At 31.5% G+C, this 22,167-nt stretch overlaps 1 protein-coding gene and 1 long non-coding RNA gene across 3 annotated transcripts in view; one reads left to right on the forward strand and one right to left on the reverse strand.

The window, feature by feature from the left end:
• The window catches only part of LOC141446861 (monocarboxylate transporter 10), a 443,554-nt gene extending 421,800 nt beyond the window's left edge, over nucleotides 1-21,754 (forward strand). For both annotated transcript variants that reach the window (XM_074113767.1, XM_074113775.1), the window contains 6 exons: nucleotides 11,680-11,865; nucleotides 12,999-13,146; nucleotides 13,286-13,562; nucleotides 14,778-15,159; nucleotides 15,241-15,602; nucleotides 16,871-21,754. In XM_074113767.1, the coding sequence (XP_073969868.1) occupies nucleotides 11,680-11,865; nucleotides 12,999-13,146; nucleotides 13,286-13,562; nucleotides 14,778-15,159; nucleotides 15,241-15,602; nucleotides 16,871-17,059 (1,544 nt within the window). In that variant the 3' untranslated portion in view covers nucleotides 17,060-21,754. The remainder of the gene's footprint in view (nucleotides 1-11,679; nucleotides 11,866-12,998; nucleotides 13,147-13,285; nucleotides 13,563-14,777; nucleotides 15,160-15,240; nucleotides 15,603-16,870) is intronic.
• Nucleotides 508-18,165, reverse strand: LOC141447211 (uncharacterized). Its single transcript, XR_012454211.1, has 3 exons — nucleotides 18,027-18,165; nucleotides 7,451-7,563; nucleotides 508-1,527 (listed from the first exon to the last, which is right to left on the reverse strand). It is a non-coding gene; the product is annotated as an uncharacterized lncRNA (long non-coding RNA).
• Nucleotides 21,755-22,167: the final 413 nt, after the last annotated feature.

Raw genomic sequence — 22,167 nt, forward strand, 5'->3', positions numbered from 1 at the left:
AATTTTTTTTAATTAGAAAAAACCATTCGCAAAGTGCACAGATACTCTGTTTATGAATACGAAATTTTATGGACTTCTTCATAGTTAAAAAAAAAAAGAAGCACAATCTGCCTCTGTACTAAAAATGGGAGAAACGTTTGACTGTCTACCGTTCGCTAATCTGCCCGAGGATTTCGCCAGTAAATTCAGTTTTAAAAGACATTTTTGATAAGATTATTTTACTAGGAGATGGCTAAAAAGCCTGCGACTCGAGAAGATCTCATCTGTGGCACTTACTAGTTAGTTAACCTCTTCCAGTCTATTTAATTAGACTTCGGAGATAGTTGAGGGCTCCTGAACAAAGTAGAAAGGTTGAGATTAGCTAGGTGGCAAAGACGCTTGAGGATTAAGAGAGGTTACAGAATATAACTCATGAACTAATTTATCAACACTTTAAGATAAACTGTTTTAATTGAGTAGAATAAATATTTATTTTACTAAAATGAATAATAAAACTATCAAATAAATGTAAGTTTATTTAGGGTTTTAAGAACGAGGTAACAATATTGCAACTTCTACAAATTTTGTTCTTATTAAAAACTAAAAATCAATTAGTACTGAATCAGCATAAAGCTAGAAATAAAGAGTTCACTACTAGACAATACAGAAAAAGAAGAGAAGCAGTTGTATGCTAAGTAGTACTGGGTACAGATCTAAGTTGGAGGATACACAATCATAAATTGGCCAACACTGCTACAAGTTATTTCCTTGTAGGGAAATTAAGAGAGAAAGTTCCTCTTGAAGTAGTGAAAACAGCTCACTATGGCTTATTTCAAACTGTAGTTGCAAACATTGGGCTAAAATGAAATGACCTGCTATATGCATCGATATTTATTAATAAACATGCTCTGAAACAGAATGTAGACATAAAGAAGTAATATCAATGCAAACTTTATAAAGCAAAGTACAAAAATTAAATGAATTTCCCTTTTAAAAGGTTGGCTAAGTCAAATTTAAACCCAAACTTATGTAGGTATGCCATATGAAATATGACGACTTGAGTGTAATAAGTTTAGGAACTGTTTCTATGTTGTGGAGGAGTTTCTGAAACACATTCTCATCACTTTGATACTTCGTTTTCGCCTCGAATTATAATATTGTTTTCTCTCATGCATTAGAACATTTGCTCACTCAAAGCAGTTCTTGGAGCGTGAGGCTTCCTAATCGTTTTATTTCTTATTGTACCACAACCAAGTCCTACCTTCCATCATTGTCTTGCTTGCAACGACCATGATACTGTTCACGGTTCCTGGTGTCAAACACTAGAATTTGAAGGCAACTGTTCTTGAACAAAAATTTTTCTCTGCTCATATCAAGGTACTTTATTATTTATAAAGTCACCTTCTTCTCCTTGCCAAAACTACTGTGCCGCGCATCAAATCAATCTGTGTTATCTTCAAAATACCACAAGCCATTTTTCCTTTGTCCTTTTCGAAGACTAAGACCAAAGTAATAACTCTTGCATTTAACTCTCCAGTAATAAATTATCTAAAAATAATACTTTATAATCATCCAGTAATATTATTAATTTCACAACAGCAAAAAAGCCATTAAAATGCTGATGCAACTTCTACCCTATTAATTATTCTATCAACGGCAAAAAAATTAAAAAAGTCTAAATGTAAGCAGGCGCTTTATTTCAAACTCAAAAAAAAAATAAGTAATTAAAAAAGTAACAGAGATGTAATCTAAACTTTTTTTAAAAAGACATTTTAAAATATAACTTAAAACAACAATAAAGGAGTATAACTTTCTTGCCATGTCTTAACCACTATCAGAACAATTTTTTTTTTCTTTAAAGTTAATTAGTTGAGAGAAATTAATTTGTGTTAGATATAGCTAGAGATACATTTAGCAATCTGAATAGAGTTTTCAGTGGTCTTTATCTAAACCTAATCTATAAACTCCAACGAAAGGTGCAACCTATTAAACACGGAATCTCTAACGATTTGATAGAAATGGTGAGTTAATAACTTTTTTTTAAGGAGGATAAAAAATATCTTTTGAATAAATTCCAATAATTTAAAGTGGTGAATTTTTTTTTCATCAATATAAAAATAGGTTTTTATTCAATTAGTTTATTTATTTTGGAGGTTGTTAAAGCCTAATTTGTGTAAATATTTATAGGCTGTAGTAGGCGGATAATAGAGGCAATTAGCTTCCTTTCTTTATTTAAAAAAAAAATCCCTAAATTTTAATAATTTCAAAAATTGCTATAAATACTTGAGACCACTTAGGTTAGCTTACATATTAAGAAAACCTGTTGCAATATAATAATTATTTAACACTTGAGTATTTGTAGATGTGCTTATTACCTCCTTTTATCATACTGTTTATCAAAATATGAAGTTCAGTGGACACCAGAGATCGTTTGATAACTAGAAAATAAAGAAGCTAACTGGGAAAGATCTCTGAATTCATTGTTTATGGTTGCAAACGAAGTGAAACCATGAAGAAATTAAGGATCTTCTTTCAGCATGGTTGATTCTGCATCTTATATAAAACTCGATAAGTCACTACCAGTTCTTTATATTGTTTAGGTACGAATCAAGAGTAACATACAGCTTCTGATTCAAGCTTGACCTTGCTGACTTAAGCTTGAAAGCATAAGGTTTACTTCTTTCCTTTCTTTCTTGGCGCCACGGTAGCCACGAGAGGTTAGAGGCGAGAACTGCGAAGCTAATATGCATTGTGGTACTGGGTTCGATTCCCGGTCTTAGGCCTTGGATTTTATTTAATGGTTAATAAAAGAAATTTACAGTAAAGTATGTTTGCCAAACGCCTCCGTCCACGACACCTAATTGGTAGTTGGACGTAAAGCCCGCCTGGAAAAATAGGCATTACTTTACTTTTTTACTTTTACTTTAGAAATGATGGTTAGTTAATATAATAATAATAATTTATCGAAAATGTTGAGTACATGTATGTACATAACAGCCGAGTTCAGCATGACAGATTTGATAAAGGTAGGTTAAAGTACAATACTCTTATATATGAAACTAAATGTACAATTCAATGGAACAGAAAAAGAAAACAATCTTTCGAACGAAACAAACACTTTTTAACTGCAGTAAAATAATATGATAGAGACAAAACTAATCATTTATTAAAAATTTCCTCAATTTTAATGCATTGTTTAAAAACTGAAATATCTTTTCTGAGTGATCGTATTTATTTTTATTTAATAAAGAGGCCACATTGGAAATCTTTTTATAAACTAATATATTTTTTCTATAGAATTTATAAAAAGGGCAGTTTAAGAAAATGTGCTTTAAGGTTTCTTTTTCCTTGTAACACAGGACACACACCTCTTCCTCTCCTAGGACGTGTTTATTCTTATTTACATAAAATGTTAGCAAAAAGGAGGAACTAACTCTCAGCTGGCTAATTAATCTGCTTTTATTGAAGGGTACATTTATCTCGTAATGAGAGGTATGAGAGCGGAGAAGTATAGAATTCGCGTATTAATTCTTTATATATTGTCGAGTAACTGGAATTTTGCATCCTTTCATAACCGGCCTGAAATAAGGACAATTTGTACTTTTCTATTATTTGACCCATGATCTTCATTAAAACAATAGAATCCTGTTCCAACCATGTTGGAGGGTTTGTTAAGAGATAGCATCTTAGTAACTATGACCTTCCGAGGAGCTACCGAATACAATTTTTTATATGACTATTTAAGGCCTTAGACAGTTTAAAATTTTGTTTAAAAAATAAAATAATAAACTGGTCTGCTGTACATTCTTTTATAAACAGTAGACTGTCTATAAAATTCGATAAAAGAGTTAGATTTTGTTGAATGCATTAAAAGTCTGACTCATTCTTGATAGGTAGCTTCCAGTTTGGACCTTGGCTATTATCTTGCCGAAATTCTCCAAGTTTTGCTTTTATTATGCACTTTTAGAGGGGAATCATTTAAAAACCTGTTTGATTAGCTGTTTTCTTGATAAAATCAATTAAGTAAACAATAAAAATATGTTTGCGTCCCAAAAATTCTAATTCTTGAGGGCAGTATAAATTCCTTAATTATCTTTTGAATCATAGAGTGCTCTCAAACCGAATTTAATCTAGGATCTTGTATCTTGGAAAGCTTGCAATTAAAAAATGTGTTGCTGTTTAGATGCACCGGCATTTAGGTCTTTTGGATCCAAAATAATTTTTTTTTATCATTTCCACTAGAAAACCCAAACAACTTTGATCCACTCACTCTGCCAAAAGAGAAGGAATACAGTTAAGCCTATTTTTAGTTTCTCTTAATCTTCGTAAGAATGAAGTCTTGTAACCGGGAGCAGATTTGGTACATTCAATTTTTATTTATATTTATTATATAATATTTGTTTTGGAATTCCCTGAGTCCGAAAAAGTGGTTTTTGTGAATTGGTCCAGTAAACAGATAGACCAAATTGACCATGAAAAGTTGGTCGAGGTAAGTGTTTACTAGGGTCGCGAAGCTATCTTAAATTTTATATATACATTCACTTCACACATATTTGCGCTCATATTTATATTAGTTACCATCTATTGCTGATACTATAAGCAACAATAATGTCAACTTATCATTGCAACATTTATGCATTTGTAATAATAGAACCTTTCATAATGAAGGCATTACACGATGTAAATGAGAAGAAAAGGAATTAAGCATTTTCAACTTTTTACGAAGCCCTCGAAGAAGTTGGGATCTAAAGTGTTCTACGTATGAGTGTTTCGTAACCAAATTTATAAAAAAGTGTACGTGGATGATCTTTTTATAATAGATTCATAGACTATTAACCTGTTGGGAAAAAACACCCAACATGCTTTGCGAAAAAAATCCTTTTGCAAAGGTTTTTTGATTCTTTTTTAAATATACCAAAATATTTCGTTATACTTAAATTATCTTCTAGTTGAATTAGAAAGTAAAAATATTAAAAATGATTCTTGCACTCCATTACAATTGGATTTGTATAGGAATTTTATTACTCCCTATTTAAATTCAGAACACTCGAGTTCAGTTTTTTATCAAGAGATTATCTGTTTGAAATTCTCAGCACAAAGTTAAAGGAATAAAAAAAAAGATTACCCGAACAATGAGGAAATAATACCCAAATTGAACAGTTTCGTTCTCACAGAAGTCTAATGCACGTTCATGAGATAACTTTAAAGTAAACTTATCTGAATTTATAATGTTTCAGCAGAATATTTTTATTCCAGTCAGATTACTACATAGCTCAGTGTTGATTGCCATAATATTTTACTTTTACATCTACCTCCTTCTGATATAACAATCAATCCAATCATCTTAAAAATGTTTTGGATATGTTTGATTTTACCCTCATCCAGTCAATCATAATATCCAGCACTGCAGATCTATTGAATTACTATTATGAGATGGTAAAGAGGGTGTACTGTATAGAGAGATGTAAAAGAAGGAGAACCTGAAGGAAACATTAAGAAATTAACGCAGGATTTCCTCGTTTGGAGGAACTTCTAAGCGGATAAACTCAAACATTCAATATTCTTCCTCAATCAGTTTCTCTTCAAGTCAACCAAGGCTTCCCTCTAGACCTCCTACCAATCATACATGTCCAAACAGAACTAGTGCTCCACTTTCTACTCATCTCCATACTTGGTTTTGCCTTAATAGATAAGTTATTGTCTTTTAGCTTCATTTTTAATTCTGTAGGAGAGAAATTTTCTCTGTTGAAAGCCCCTGGTCAAGTTTATTCAAATCTTTATAGGACATGCTGAGGGATGAGTGATTATAATTAATTATCACAAGGGTCAGTGTTTGAGAAGAGAGACAGAAACTGCTGTAGACAATTCGGCTACAACCAAAAAAGATCTGTTGGAGCTAACTGCTTTAACTCTAGAAATGGATTATTTTCTGGGGCATATACATATGTACGAGTATATTCAAAGTATTCCAAAGTGGGAAGCTCACTAGCTTATATGCTCAGGGATCTTGACGCCTGCCCCAGCTTAACAACAAAAACATCACTCAATACTGACACTACCAAAACTCATTAAATAGACGCAAGAGCCTGCGATAACGTGTGCAACTATTTAGGTTTAATGAACACAAAAGCAAATTTTGGTTCCACATCCCACTCATTCCTGCTTACCAAATGTACCCGTTACAGAAGTTCATGTCCTTTGTACAAACTCCATCACTTAAGCTCAACCACACCTACAAATTTGTCAACAATCCATAATTGTTGAAGTCTGTAGTTTTTATTAGTAAGGTATGGATAAGCCTTATCAGAAGCCTTAATAGATCTTTCAATTCGTTGTGGATTTCTCTGTTATCAAGCCACTCATTCAAAGAAAGACAATATATACGAAAATCAAAGTCAGGGCCAATATTCAAACAGTAGCTAGTCATACAAGTTTTACTAACTTCAACGGAACTGTATAAACTGTAAAACTTCGCAGCCTTTAGAGAGAAAAAATTAAAGAACAGGAGAAATACCTGAATAAAAGAAAAGGAACTACAGCCTTAGCACTCCAGAAAACTTACAATCAAACGCCAACAAGTTGATAAAGAAAATAAAGAAAAAACAAACGTGTTACAACCAGTCAAATATCTTGCCTCAATTAATTACATAACGTAATAACAAATCAACCACACAATAACGTAAATAATTACAAAATAAAAATTTTATCAAGTAAGCAGCGGTAGCAGTTGCACTTCTTCTTTGTCAGTATCATAACATGATGTGAGCACTAATCCTGGTGTTTGTCAATGTCCTGCTTTCAGGAATACACCCATTGAATCAGTGTTTATTACGTAAAAGAAGAAAATGAAAATAACATTAAGACAGCAACACCCACTTTGGAAGATCAGCTTCTCTGTGTACCAAAAACCCAAAAGTGGGGTAAATCTGTTGGGCTACGTAACACTATTCCAAATTTCAAGAAAGGGCATCCCATTGAGCTGGCCTCATTGATTTGTCTGGGTCAGTTCAAAGCAAATGGAAGCATTGGAACATCGACAGCAAATTCAATTCAATAAACGACGGATAGCCTCGCCAAAGAACCTGTTCTCTGTCATTAACATGAAGTTCCAAGGTACTCAAGAGTTGTAAAGAGATAGATCAGCGAACCACTTGTTTGAGAAAAGGCAATTAAGATGGTTCAGGCTCAAAAACAGAATTCAGAAGCACGGAAATACCAAAAATGAAGGGAAGACATCCCTCTATTAGCTGATAGAATCGGATACAGGCAAGCCAGCAACGATGTACTTTCTGCAAACCCTCACGTTATGGTAGAAGAGAGATCCTAAAAGTGTTAAGTACAAAGTAATTTAGAATTAAATATGTTATTCGAATTACTATGTTTGCGGAAGCTCCTATCAAAACTGACACAATTTTAGAAAGTCCACATCAGATTTGTCTACTTATTTCAATTTTCTTATTTTATTTTCTACCTGCAACTGCTTATCTGCGGGTGCCTTTGCAATAGGCGACGAAACTCTTGAAGGAGTATAAATTCAAGATGAAGATTTTTTTTTAGTAAACCTTCAGGAAACCCTTCTTGCATCTGAAAGACAATTATTCTAATTATATTGTACTAATCGTAAAAATAATCCTATAAATATACTTCACAGTAATTGAGAAGTGATAAAGGTATTTTATTATAAGGTTGCTGTCTGTTATTTTTTTCTCTTTTTTATTTATTTATTTTTTCTTAAAGCGTCCATTACAAATGAATTCATTTGAAATGCTAATTTATGGATAATAACAGATCTCTCAGAAATACATACATCTTTCATTTCAGTCACTAAAATCCTATCATAGCCCTTTAATTATCCATCAGAAACATGTTTTATGACTTAAAATAATCATATTTTCGCTTCTCAAAAACCTTTTTTTATTAATATTTAAATTCTTAATCATAACCCTCAATTAAGTTGATTTTATATATATATATATATATATATATATATGTATATTGCGGTACAGTAAATATATTTTAAACTTTTTCTGTCAGAAGTGATTTGGTATGAGATTCTCAACTCATGAGGAATGATTTTTTTTTTTTTTGTATGTGTGTTTACTTAGAAGGTTCTTCTGATCGGCTTATCCTAGAGGGAAAAAAGCCTTCCTTCCACTGAAAGAGACGTTCCTGGGGGGGTATTTGCTGTCACCAGTCTAACAAACGTTTCTCTGTTTACATTTATATTGTATATTCTCCATGAATGAAAGTAGTTAGTAAAAAATAAAGAACAATATGATCACAAATATCCAAATTCATGCAGCAAATATTTGTTTATAAAATTATTAGTTTTATAAACAAAGAAAAAAATAGCATAAGAATGAAGGTTAGCAGACTTGGTTGTGCTTATATGAGCATATTTTACAGCCGGGTCACAGCTGGTAAGTAATCGTCACAAAAAGGAATTCTCATTGAATATTCAGAAAGGAAAATGGAAACCGATATTGGATGTATTTTATTTCATGTATTTGTACTATTATTCTTCTAGGGTTGCAGAATATATTTTATGTTAGAATAGTTTTGAGTTTTTCTTTTTCAATATGCTGGATTTAATAAATATTCATCCAGGGGAGTGATAAAGTTCTAAGCCACCTTAAGGTACCTTCCTCAAATAGACTGCCTTAATAAAAGATCAATCCACATAAGTAAATTTTAGTAACTACGAGTATTTAAACACAGTTATAAAACTTTCGTTAATCTTTTTGGAATTTTTTCAGTTTCTTTAAAAATGTTCACTTTTAAAGTGGAACAAAAAAAAAATCTAATTTTCTCTTTAATGTTCAAAGGTATAAATAAATCTTTATCTTTACTGAAAATCTTGCTAATACACTTTGAATCAACAAGTTTCATACATTTTGCAGATTAGAATTTACATTACAGTTTTAAACTAAAATCATCTGCCAAATGTTACATGATTTTGTGGATTATCATACATTATATAGTTTCGAAACTTTGTGTACGAAGATAGGTATTAACTTTGGTTTAAGTTTACTAAAGTTACTTTAAACGCAAATAATGGAGTGGTGTTTCATAATGAAGCAAACGTTTTGTCGTTTCTGTATTCTCTTGTTTTTTATTCTATGAAGTTCTTCCTAATCTTTAATTTTTTTTTTTTAGACAAAAATTAGCCTTTCTGTTTAATTTATTGAGATTTATTCCATTGTTTTCAAAATTGAGAAAAAAGGGAGCAAATATTTCTAATCCGAAAACTCATAACACAATTGCTTCCGAAATAAAGGTATCTGATCAAATCCATTTTTTTGAAAGAAACCTAACGAAAAGGAGAATGCTTTAACCCCTTAATGCACAGTATTTTTGAAAAAAAATCGCTATATTTTATACGATTAAGTAAGTGTTGTAGCTTGCAATCCCATGTAAATGATAAATATCAATAAAACGATTGTTTTTCTTTGCTTTCACATTATTTTCATTTCTCGATTATATTCGAGTGTGAAAAATTATAGCAGCATAAAGTACAACGCCGCTCGAATTATCTCGATATTGTTTGGCCAATTTAGCGCGCTCGAGTTAACTCGAGCGTGCACGTTAAGGGGTTAATTGATTTTGAAAACTAATTAACTTACGTTATAGCAAAAAAGTTACAGTTTTTTAAACGAGGATATGCCCTTTATGTTAAAGAAACTTTGGGAATTTTAACTTTTATAGGAAAAGAGAAAAAAATTGTCAAAGTTGGTTGTTTTTCAACGTTACGCTTTTTGCGTGCACTTTTTGATGACCAACCCTTATACAACTGTCCTATCGTACAGTTTTAATAAAATGATTCAATTGAATTTACTAACAGGCATATCTAGATGCTTGAAATTCTTTTCAAAAATCGTGGAAAAAACTGAATGAAGCTTCTTCAATTTTTTAAAGAGGAGGGTTAAACTTTTGGTTGATTGCAACTTCAGGTCATATTACCGATTCCCAACTACCAACTCGTATTTAATCAATCACCTAAGTCTAAGTCCTCAACCAGCCCTGATCACATCCTCGAACGATGTTAAATGAGTATGAATATATTTTCTTCCAGGGTTTTCCTACTTTACCTTGTTGCGGACAGTAATGGGGAAAGTTTCTGGAGGTAGAAAAAATAAGTAAACTGACGACATTTGTTTTATCTTCCTCAACGGCTATCTGATACGCTTCAAACTTCGAACTTTTCAAGAATGAAGGCTGAAGCGGCTGACTTTTATATGAATATTAGTGTATCCAAGGAAATGTCGGTTATGGGTGACTTCGGAGAGTAACTCAGACTAGGTGGTTAGGAGAAAAAGATGAAACATTTCTTACATCTAGCATGTGTGGAGACTGCCAGGATTTGTGCTTGGAACACCTTCATGTAACTGTATCCTCTTTTAGGGATCAAGCAAATAATTTCGCCATCTTATAAAACCATAGTCAGCAACTCCTTTATTCCTGTGAATACTGAAAAGTAAGCCTAAATATTTGCAAGCCATCTTTAGGTTTTCATTAATCGATTTCACGGAGTGGCCAGAAGATATAAACGATGAGGAATCATGGTCCACATAAAGGAATGAACTTTAATACTATAAGAAAGCATTTCTTCGAGTAGAGGATGCTAGATTTAAAAAAAATTGCAGGTAACCAGGAAAAACGTAGACCGAAGGCATCTTTGAAGAAAATCAATAGAAACGGTAGCGAAAGATTCGGGTAAATTCTGGAGAGATTCCCAGTCTTGTAGATGATTGGTTCGTTCCGTGAATGTTGTGCTGTAGAAAGAGTTATAGGTTCTTAGAAAAAGATGAACTTATCATGCTAAAGGCAATTTTTAGATCAGTAAATAGTCCAAGCGTAGAAAAGTTGTTTTTTAGAGTGATAATAATTTCAGATAAGCGAAACTCTTGGCCATTGTTTCGCATCTATTTTTTTTTTTTTTTTTTTTATTTACCATAGAGACAAATGACTGTAGGGAGACAAATTTAAAGTTCATTTTTCTTCATTTAACATGCCGAAGTAGACATACGTTTAAATGTAGTGTGGCAGAGAAACTAATGAGGATGTAGGGAGACATTCTCGTTAATAGAGAGGATGTAAATAAAAAAGGGCAGAAGGTTGTACTTATCTATAACTACAGTGTAAACGGTATAGGTATAATTGCTTAGTTTATTAATGAATAAATGAAATAAATCTCTCCTGGTAACTGATTAATATTCAGACAAATCTGAACCAATAATTAACTTTGAGAGTTAAAACATTATGAAATTAATTTGATTCAATTATATAGTTTTCTAAATAATCTTAACTAAAGCTCTATTAAAACCACTGAAAATATCTATATAACGCATTTCCAGTTTTGCTTTTATTGAACAGTTGAAATCCTTCAAAAGAACAAATCGCTGGAAAGTAGTTTCATTTCAGCATCATTCATTCTTATCGTATATTCTTGCCAGTTAGATTTAACACTTAAATGTACCTGCAGTACATTTCTTATAAGTTTCAAATTTAATTTGAAATTTTTTCAAAACGAATAGAACCATTCCATTTATTACATTTCTCCTAATGTTTTGTTCATTTCTACAATATTTCTACATTACGTTATTATTCCATAAGTGTTAGGGAACATTAGTGAATCTTATAATAAGTTCTGTTTTTTAATTTGTGATCATTATTGATATCTTTTATCTAATTTTGTTTCAGCATGGTTGGGCGCAATGTCGACGGCAGTGGCTTTGCTCGTATCGCCGGTTACTATTGCTTTCTGCCGGCGCAAATCAACCCGGCTAACAGCTGTGATTGGTGGCCTGGTCACAGCTCTTGGTTGTCTTTTTACTTCTTTTGCTTCTCAGTTTCATCAGCTGTTCATCAGTTATGGTACTGTACTTGGTTAGTAAGTTTTGTTATAATACTTAATTTATCAAAACCGTGTATATTGTAACAAAGTTTCATTTTTATTTCCATTTTCTTTGGATACTCAACGCCACCTTAATAGGATTAGATCAAGATCAAAATACTTCAGGTCCTGTATATGAGTTTTAGGACATTAAACCCTTTAAGAGGCTGAAATGATGTTTAGCTCTTCATTGGTTCAATCTTCTTTCTACCTTCTTGCAGTCAGAGAATGTATTTTTTTGTTTTTAACTCTTCGGAACCTATTTCCAATTTTATTTGCTCTTTTTTAGATTAACTTTTTTTTTCTTCGTCCTAATAAGTTCCTCTATTACCGCTTGAAGCGGTGTGAGGATCCCACTTGATCAGCAGGACCCTTTTGGCCCTACTCATTCATTTTCTCTCCCTGATCAATTTCTCTCTTGCCAAAGATGTTTTAGAAGCATTTTTCCCACTTCTTTTTTCCTGATGGCCTTTCTACTTTCTATTCTAGCTTCGTACCATCTTTACAATTTTGCAACCTCTCAGTTTTCTTGAACAATTTAAAGAAACTTCCTACATGCATGCTTTTCCAATGAATTGACATTTGAGTATTTGTCTTATTGTAGCTCCTATGTCACAATTGTTTTAGATCCAGCTGACAAATCATCAGTTTTTTCGATGAAACATAGTACACTATGAATTTGGACTGTCACATAGAGATTAAATTTGACTGTAGTTCAGTCACAGAAAGCTCTTTTTAACCAAGTGCTGCCATCTACAATTTCTTTAGAATACTATCACATTCCAGTTTATCACTCTTATACCACCCTCTCTGGTTTATTTTTTTTTTTTATTTATTATTTTAATTATATTCTGTTTCTTTATTCTATTAAAAGATATAAAAAATAAATTTTTATACCCAAATACAGAAATTCTTGAAAGTTTTGAACATTGAATAACTAAAGAACTTTATTGTTTGTTTTTGGTGACTGATTTATTAATCCAGTAGGAAGAAAAAATAATGCTAATTTCAAATTTAAATGATTGAAATGATGGCTGAAATTGGCATTATTTATTTTTATCCTAAAAGACCTTTCGATACAACAAGTTGAAAAGTAAAATTCTAATTAAAAACTTTATATTTTAAGGAATTGGTGTGAGTATGACAAGAGACTGTTCAACATTGATGGTTGCTCAATATTTCAAAAGAAGGAGAGAATTAGTGGAAATATTTATAGTTTCTGGCAGTGGATTAGGTATTGCGGTAATGTCAGTATTTATGAAGACTGCCATAAGGTAAGTTATATAATTTTTTTTTTTATTTAACTGTGAAAACAGACATTTACTTAATTCAGCTCATATTTGAAAGTTTGAAACTGTTGCCAAAAACTGTTTTACTAAAAAATTATAATCTAAAACAATTAATATTTTTCAGTGCCATCGGATGGCGATTAGGTCTACAAATGGTCACAGTAGCCGTGTTCATGACATTCTTTCTTGGCACTTTCTACAGATCAGCCTCATTGTACCATCCTCAAAGACGGGCAATATTGCACTTGAAGAATCAGAAAAGGAAAATTAAAGATAAGAATAAAGTTGATGATGGACCGCCATTTTTGGATTTTTCAACTCTAAAGAGTAAAACGGTCAGGATTTTAATCATTTCAACGGCAGTTAGTGCTTTTGGCATTAATACTCCAATATTTTATTTGGTAAGTTTTCTGTTTTATAGATAAAACAATCTTCAAACTTTTATTGGTTAAGCAACTTCATTAATGTAAAATCTTAGATCTTTTTAATCATATAGTACTTACAGAATATGCCAGGACTCAAAGGGAGACAAATACGATGATAATAATAAAGAAATATGTTTCCTAATAAAAAAGAAAATTATCCACAAAAATCAGAGAATTTTCAAAATTAGTTTTGTGGTTCTAGCCTGGGGTAGCCCTTTTTCTTTATGTGGCCACTTGGTGAGTATCCTGAAGAATTCAAGCTTCGCTTTGTTGCCAAGTGATCTTATGAAAATAGTACAGAAGCCCAAGTACAGACAGCGTACTTAATTCCTTCCTGACATTCTCATCCACCTCCACTCTAAAGGTAAATGATTTGTTGCCAATGGTAGGAATCAATTCGTACAGGGCACCGTTCTTCCAGAATATCCATACAGAGCTATCTTCGGGCCCATTGTTCTTCCAATTTTGTGTACTTGTTTCAAACAACACAAGCTGATTCTCGAACAGTTTACTAACTTCTAGGCACTCCCTGTATTTAAAGTTCACTGACTGGTCTTGGAGCTTTGTCGCTCTAGAACAAAGTTGCTCTTTAATCCTAGCTGGAATGCCCGACCACTCATATTTTTAGACGCTGAACTGGTACTTGTCAGGTACTGTTTTTTAAGGTGACCAATCTTCTATTTTTTAATTATATCAAACAAACATTACTGCGTTTATTAAGCTTTAGAAAAATACCTTTACTAACTTTATTTCCTTGACTGACTTTTATCATTTTGTTATTAATATTCACCTGCCCTAATTGTTCAGTGGCTGCTTCCTTATAACAAACTTATCCAAAGCATCGTCCTTAAAATAAAGAAGGGTCGATGATAAAGATCATCTTATTGAAATTCCCTGTTTACTTTTACTGCTTTTTAAAGATCTCAGATTACTAACTTAAAAGCAGCCCCATTGATCAGCTTTTATAGAAACCTTTTATCACTTCTGCTGTTTTCCTTGTACGCCAGTATTTCCTAAAAATTAATTCTGAGAAATGAAGAAAACTTTTTTTGTAATCAAGAAACGAAATGTGCATTTCTCGATTGCCTACCTACCTTTTTGAATTCTCCTTTTTAAAAATTCAAAGAACTAATTCATCTCTCATAATCTACTAGTTCGACTTATTTTCTAACTTTTCTTTTATTGCCCTAGGCTCATCATGCGGAAGAAGATGGACTGGCTGATGCAGTTTTACTATTCCAAATCTATTTAGGACTTGCCTGGGTCTTCGGATGTTTAATCTTTGGCATGTTGGTAATTCACAATACAGCAGAATGTCGAATTGCTCGCCAATATCTGTGCCAAGTATCTATCTTTATGTGTGGAATTGCCATTTTTGTGTTCACTACGCTAAACAATAATAAACAAGGCTATATACTATTCACTTGGATTTATGGCATTTTTTGCGGAGGATATAATTACTCCTTGAAAATGTACACGTATGAAAGGGTTAGAGCCAGGAATTTTGCAAGAACTTGGGGATTTATTCAATGCTCACAGGCAGTTCCGATTGCATTAGGTGTTCCTATTGCAGGTTAGTTTTTTGTTTTATTTTATTTTATTAAAAATTACCTTATTTTTATTGATTTGACTTTTTTTTTTAATTTTCTTAAAGGTTATATAAATGTTTCGTGGGGTGGAAAATCAGGTTACTACTTCAGCGCCGTCTGCACTTTCATCGGTAGTGTCATCATGTTCATGATTGATTTTCACAAAAGAAAACTCACACGCCATAAGCATAATGAAAGTGGTGAAAGAAAATTATGCGAATCAGAATCTTGCCCACAAAGACGAAAACCATCGTTATGCCCTGAAGCTGAAGAAGTAGTTGTGGTCGAACCTGCACAACCAGGAACGGTGCCGGGTAAACCAGAATTGACTTGTATTTCGGAAGAAGGCATTGCCGACATGGATCTGCCTGACAATATTCTTGATGATTTGGACTACATTGGTGATTGTATTACTTCCTGTAATAAGGTATATGCAAAGATTGGACCATATTCGTAATGTATATTAGTTTTAAATTTAGTGAATTTTGAATCCAACAAGATAATTAGGAGTGAAGACACTGAATATTATAACCACTTAGCGTTTATTTTGAAAATGCATATTTAAATTATGTTATGAAATTTTTGGCTCATTTTAGAGATTTTCGGTCTTTCATTTAAAGGAGAATTAATCTAATACTCATATTTCGCTTATTGCTAAAGAACGCTTTTGTCAAGTTACTCCTGAAAAATATTGAATCTTAATCTAAATGATGTGTTCAGAATTTTATTGTTAATACTTATATTAATTGGTAATTTTTTATTGCACAAATATGACAACATATGAAAGAAAAAGAGTTCAAAAAGACTTTGTGAAAGCAGTATCTACGCTTCTCTGAAAAGTTCAAACATAAACTTTCGGCTCTTCAAGTGCTCAACAGACGGTATCAAATTTGTAAGGCGGCGACTTTTCTAACGCTATTAGCGCCAAAGGTTAATGCAGACATGACCTGCCCATTTACATGGCAAGAGGTGGTTCAATGAATCCTCCGTAGGATATCCCACTGGGGTGGGCCCAGCACCTGTAGAGAAAAACGACTCTGCTATTCTGCAGATTGTAACTATCAAATTGCGTAGCTATCAGTAGTTTGCGATATGAGCCTTTTGGCACTTAGTGACCAGAGAAGATATGATTTGCGCAAAAACGAATCTTGGTGGTAAATTCCATGGACCGTGTGAAAAGGCAAAGTTTTTTTAATTAGAAGGTGGCAGCACAATAGTCTTCTTTTGTGACTGAGCCTAGAGCCAATGTTTAAACTGTAGCAAAAAAAAAAAAAGGAAACGGTCACTCTCCTTGAGCAGATCTTTGGTTCCTTCTGGCCAATGAAGATCATATCTCAAAAACAACTAATAGTCTAAACGTCAAAGTCCTTGGACTTTTTTAAGATAGAAGGATTTACCTACTAGATACACAGGAAACCTCTTTGTGTCTTGGGAAATAGGACCCGCTTCATGTTCCTACTCCAATCAGTCTTTTTAAATCCCGATCTATTTGAGAGATCAGTAGATAATCAACTTCAATGATTAAATTTAAAAAAGATGTGCTTCACGCCGTAGCAGCTTATTCTAGCTTTATGGTATACGGGACGGTACTCTTCGGTAGTGAATGGATACTCCCTTTATATTAAATTCAAATTTTAACTCCGCTTATTTTCTTAGTATTCTTGTGTTTTGATATTTTTTTTCGCTTTGCTTTAGGTTGAGAACTACTTAATGTTGAGTGAATTTGAGAATAATCTAATAGCAGAGATGCCGGTAATTATGGATCGCAAAGGAAGAAGGTGGTCATTGGCAAGACAGGCTGAAGAAGAAAACGCAAAAGGAAAGTGGCGATTGATTCCTGGCCCAAATCGTGTGATAACGGTCATTGATGAAGCCTCTGTCTAGTCCTATTATTACAGATAATTTCAGGTTTCAACTCTCTCTCGATAGTCTAACGAAGTAAATAATTATTTTCTTTACTTATCTTACTTCAAATTATATTAAGTGCTAAGAAGTAAAAGAAAACACACACATGTTAAGATTTAAATGTTTTCGTTTTAAAGAATGAAGAGTTTAAAGCGCTGTAGATCGATATTCACTGAAGTATTATTCATTAAATTATTATAGTATTATAGTTGCGGATTTCATTTTTTCTTATATAAATATGAATACCACACTTTTCATGTGAAATGGCGTCTTTCTTTCACTAAGTGGAATTTTTGGAGAGGCGCAAAAAATATGCAATTACAATCTGACGTATGAGGGTTTAACTCACTAACCTTTTAAGATTAGCTCAATAAATTTCGGAATTGTTTGCTTAGCATTCAATCAAAAAGACACAGTTTACACAACTATTATTTTTTCTTTAAGAGTTTTTTATTTAAAAAAAATATTTATTTTAATTTTTTATGCTACGAGTGTATGATCGAATTGTTAGTAATGTATATATGTATAAAACTTCTGGACGTTTAATTAATAAATTGATTATTAATCATACTCAGTCACTGCCAACTTTATTAACTAGTGATGACTATAAAAATAAATCGGAAAGTTATTTAATTGTTTTTGATCTCAGATGTCGGTGAGATTTTCAGAGAAAGAGAGAGAGAGAGAGAGAGAAACTTAATACCTAAACTATAATTTATTTTTCAATTGAGTGGTTTTATATGATCTTTAAACAAAGTAACTTTTCATAAAATGAGTGCCATAATTTCCAATTTTCTATTCTCCTGAATAGTTTAGTAGCATAGTGAGTTACAGTTTTGGTCTTTGGCAGCTTTTTCTTTTTCATATAAATAAATAATTAGTGGAAAATAGTTGAGTTTTTAAGGTGTAGTATGAAGGTTTTAGTAAAGCAGAAACAAAAACTTACAAAACTTCGTCTTCCTCAACCAGAGTTATTATACCTTCTAAAAGTTGTGAGTAATCAAACTGCCAGTCATTGGTCTATCTTTCTCTTGGATCATTTTAGAAACGTGCAGAGTTTCCATTTATGATATTCTCGATTTGCCTCTTATGCTTTTGCTCTCTGATTTGACTTCCACCAAGCATTGCTTTTCTTCTTCGCCAGACCTTTTTAACTTCTAATTCTCTAACATGAGTACTAAAAGGCTGAATTTCCAATCTGTACCTTGTAATCTTTTAATTCTTTACTCTCTCAGCTTGAGACCCTTGACTCTCGAGAGCAAAACATTAGTTTGGCTAAAATAAATGGTTCACAATTTGTTCCTAGTTGTTCACTCCATTTCAGCCGATTTAAAACCTGGTTAATTCGGGCACTCACTACTTAAGAGCTCCTATTATAGTTCTCTAAACTTAAGTTTTCTCTAGCTTTCTCAGGTTCTTATCCTTTCCAAAGCAAAACTCCTCTTCTCCATTGCCCCTTTTTGTTCAATATTAGAAATGAAATTTTTGTAGTTTCTAACATCCAAATGTTTATGGTATATCATTAATTGGTAACACTAGTTACCTAAAAACTGCTTTTTACCGAACTTTCTCAATAGGAATTTGTCAAATTATTCAGCGATATTTTATAATAGAGGAATAACACTAGTTATCTATTTAAATTTCTATTTTTCGCATTATTGGGACAAAAGGGAAAATTGCTGTGAATCTCCCAATCATATATTTCTCCAATGGTCTTATTTAGACGAACTTTTACTCCAAATAAAAAGCGAAATTTTCTACTTTCTTCCTTTCTATTTGTTCAGTGTCATCTTTTGTAGTGTATGGCTTGATTTGATTTTAAGTAATTAATACTGACAGTATTGTGTAACAAAATGTTTAAGTAAAGATGTTAGGTAATTACAGTTTTTTTTTTTGTTTTTTTTATTTAATTATAATTGAAATTTGTTTAAAAGAAATAGAATTGTAAACATATGTACATAATTGTAAGTTATAATTTTTTTATTGGTTTTATTGAATGAAATTATTTATTATTGTATTATGAAATTTTTCGTGTACATTATTATGATTTGTAGATAAATTATTTATTTATTTTTATTGATATTTAAAAAATATATATATACATTATTTTAAAGCATCAGAGAAATTAGATATTGAACTAGGGAAATGCAAATATTTTACTCACATCTTAAGTTAACTGGAAATTTGTTTGTAAAATGGAACTTTAAACAACTATTTAGATCATATTCAAGCTAGATTTTTAGTAGTTAAAAAAGATATTCTTTCGTTTAGGATCCAAAAGAAGAAATAAATTTATTGATATTCATAAAATTATGTACAGTTGAAATACATTTTAGTAATAGAATGTGTAAATAATAAATAAAAATTATTTAAAAAGATTTCTTTTTTAAATTTGCAGTTTTGATAAATATATATTATATATTTATATATAAAAAAAAGTAAGTGTAATGATAAATGTAGCACAGAAGTAAATTTTTTATAAAAAAAATTTTTATACTGTACATACTGAATGAATAGCATTTTTTTTAAATATTGCAAATGTAAAAAAATAAAATATAATAATAATAGTAACAATATAATTAACAACAATATGGTTCAATACATTATACACATGTGAAATAATGTATTGAATTTTTCCAGTGGGGGTGTGCCTGATTTAATAAATGAATATCCATGGAATGAGGAAAAAAAAGCAAAATTTTAAATTTAATGATTGAAAGTAGCTGTTGTACTCAATAATTTTTCTAAATTCTATACTTTTTTATTGTAAAAGTCATTATATAAGTGTTTATAAAAAATTAAATTAATTTTGATGTATTTTTGACAAAATTGCCTAGACGTTTGCCCGTATTTATGACCAAATAAAGCAAAAAATGAGTCATAACATATTTCTAAAAAAATTACTAGTTTTCTAGAAAAAATAAAAGTTTACTGTATGTTACTTATATTTTAATTCATTTTTCTGTTAGATTTATTTCAGGGCCGGTCTTGTATACTTATACGTTTGCAAGCTGCTGTTCATTTCTATTTCCCAATAATACAATTGGACCATTTAGATCTTGAGGGAGCTGATGCTTTTAAGACTAACAAAAACAATTTGCTGGTCAACAACTCAAAGCTTTACCCTATATCAAAACATGAAGAGTTTATATATTACTATAAAAAAAAATATGCAAAAAAACTAACTAATAATGCAAAAAAACAAAAGAATTTTTGAAGAGGAGTAGTGTTACTAGGATTAAACTTTCACAGATTACTTAATCAGAATAGGAAATTTTTAGTCTGGGGAAAAATCTAATTGAGGGGAATGTCTTAAAAGCTGATTTATCATGTCCCACACATGTTCCTTGGGTTCAAATTAGAACGAGCTGGCCTAGGAATAATTTCAACTTGTTCTTGTTATGCACTTTCAAGACGGTAACGTATCGTTGGAAGATGGCACTAGTATGATAGTTCGAAAATATACGTCGAACATACATAACATAAACATACATCGAAATTGGTCTTAAGAACTCTTCTATGCATCAATGAGTGTTGAATCTTTTTTGGATAATGGCCTTTATGGAAACTCATACCACAACACCTGGTGCAGGCCGCTATGATCAGCTCAAGAATTAAACTCAAAGTTATATCCGTCTAAGAATCATTTTACCATTCAGAACAGATGCGTTTAATGCTGAGTGCTGGCAATGTTCTAATTTGAGTTTCCTCTCCGATTCACAAACACTAAAAAGGCTATCCCAAATGCCCCTTGTGATAGTTGGTCAACCCTATTTACCACTGTAAGGCTGCCGCACCTGTCGCGCTCACCCAATAAATGGCGTGAAGCTCTCTCTGTCCATTTTTCTTCAAACTAAATGCATTACAAATGGTCCTATCCTAAGACCGTCCCTGATTTTCATAAATCCGTTATTATTGAATGTATGTAGGACTACTCAAAGTTCGCTATTCATAGCTTTAATTTACAAATTAAAAGAACAGTTTGCCTATACTATAATTGTGCGTAAAGGTTGTAAGGACATAAATTTAAACAAAAGAGAAAATATAAAAAGTTGTGATAAAGATTCTGTGATGGTGAGAGTGTTAAACAAAAGAAAACAAAAAATGGCTCAAATTACAAAATTGGACACCCCCTCCCATTTTTAGTAGTATCCTGTTCTTGAACACATTTTAATAAAAACTTTCTTCAAAAAAAGTAATAATAAAAATATAAATATTTTTATACTGTAAAAAGCCTTTTATTTTCAGATATCATTGCGTTTATGTATTTTTTCCATCTTTAAGAATTCTTAATTATTCTAAAATAAATAAAAAAATATATATGTGAAAAATAACTTTTATTTTTTTACATCAAAAAAGGAGGCCTTCAGCTTGTTTATTCTTTAAAAATAAATATTGTAGATAAATAAGCTTTTTTATAGAAAAATATTTGCTTATTGTAAACGTTTGATCAATCAGTTCTATTAGTTTTGTGTACGACAGCCAGGTTGAAAACGAATGAAATTTAGATTGAAAATAAACAATACGTCCATTGGTTATTTAATAAATTAATTCTTTATTTGATAATAAATTTAAATAACGATGTGCCACTTTTCGTTTTATTTTATTCATGTATTTTACCTTGATGTAATCATTGATGATGAAAACGTTTTATAAATAGAAAAGTTGTACTTATTTGGAGTTTTTTTTTTTTTGTATCACTACCTAACAGCCGAATATCGCTAACAAATTTACCATTTCGAATGCTGGATACTTTTAAGTAATTGTTGGATTTATTTCCTATCCCCTTAACTTTCAGTTTTATGAAGATAGAGGATATCTGATAAGTGGTGGTTTTTGAACTGAAAGAGATGACCCCGCTGTCCCTCCTGTACGATAGACATACGGTTTAAAAAAAAAAAAAAAAAAAAAAAAAAAAAAAAAAAAAAAACGTAACGTTACGTGACGTAACGTCTGTAACGTGTAAGATGTCTGTAACATCATTCGTTTATATCTTGAATCTACCCTCTTGGCGAGATAATTTCAATGGTTTAGGTGAAAAATAAAACTGTATTGCTTTAAATCCTATACTTTTTTAAGGAACAGTT

The sequence above is a fragment of the Rhodnius prolixus genome, unplaced genomic scaffold (assembly GCF_049639745.1).
Source record: "Rhodnius prolixus isolate KJV_2025 unplaced genomic scaffold, Rpr scaffold_1, whole genome shotgun sequence".
In the NCBI taxonomy this organism is placed as follows: Eukaryota; Metazoa; Arthropoda; class Insecta; order Hemiptera; family Reduviidae; genus Rhodnius; species Rhodnius prolixus.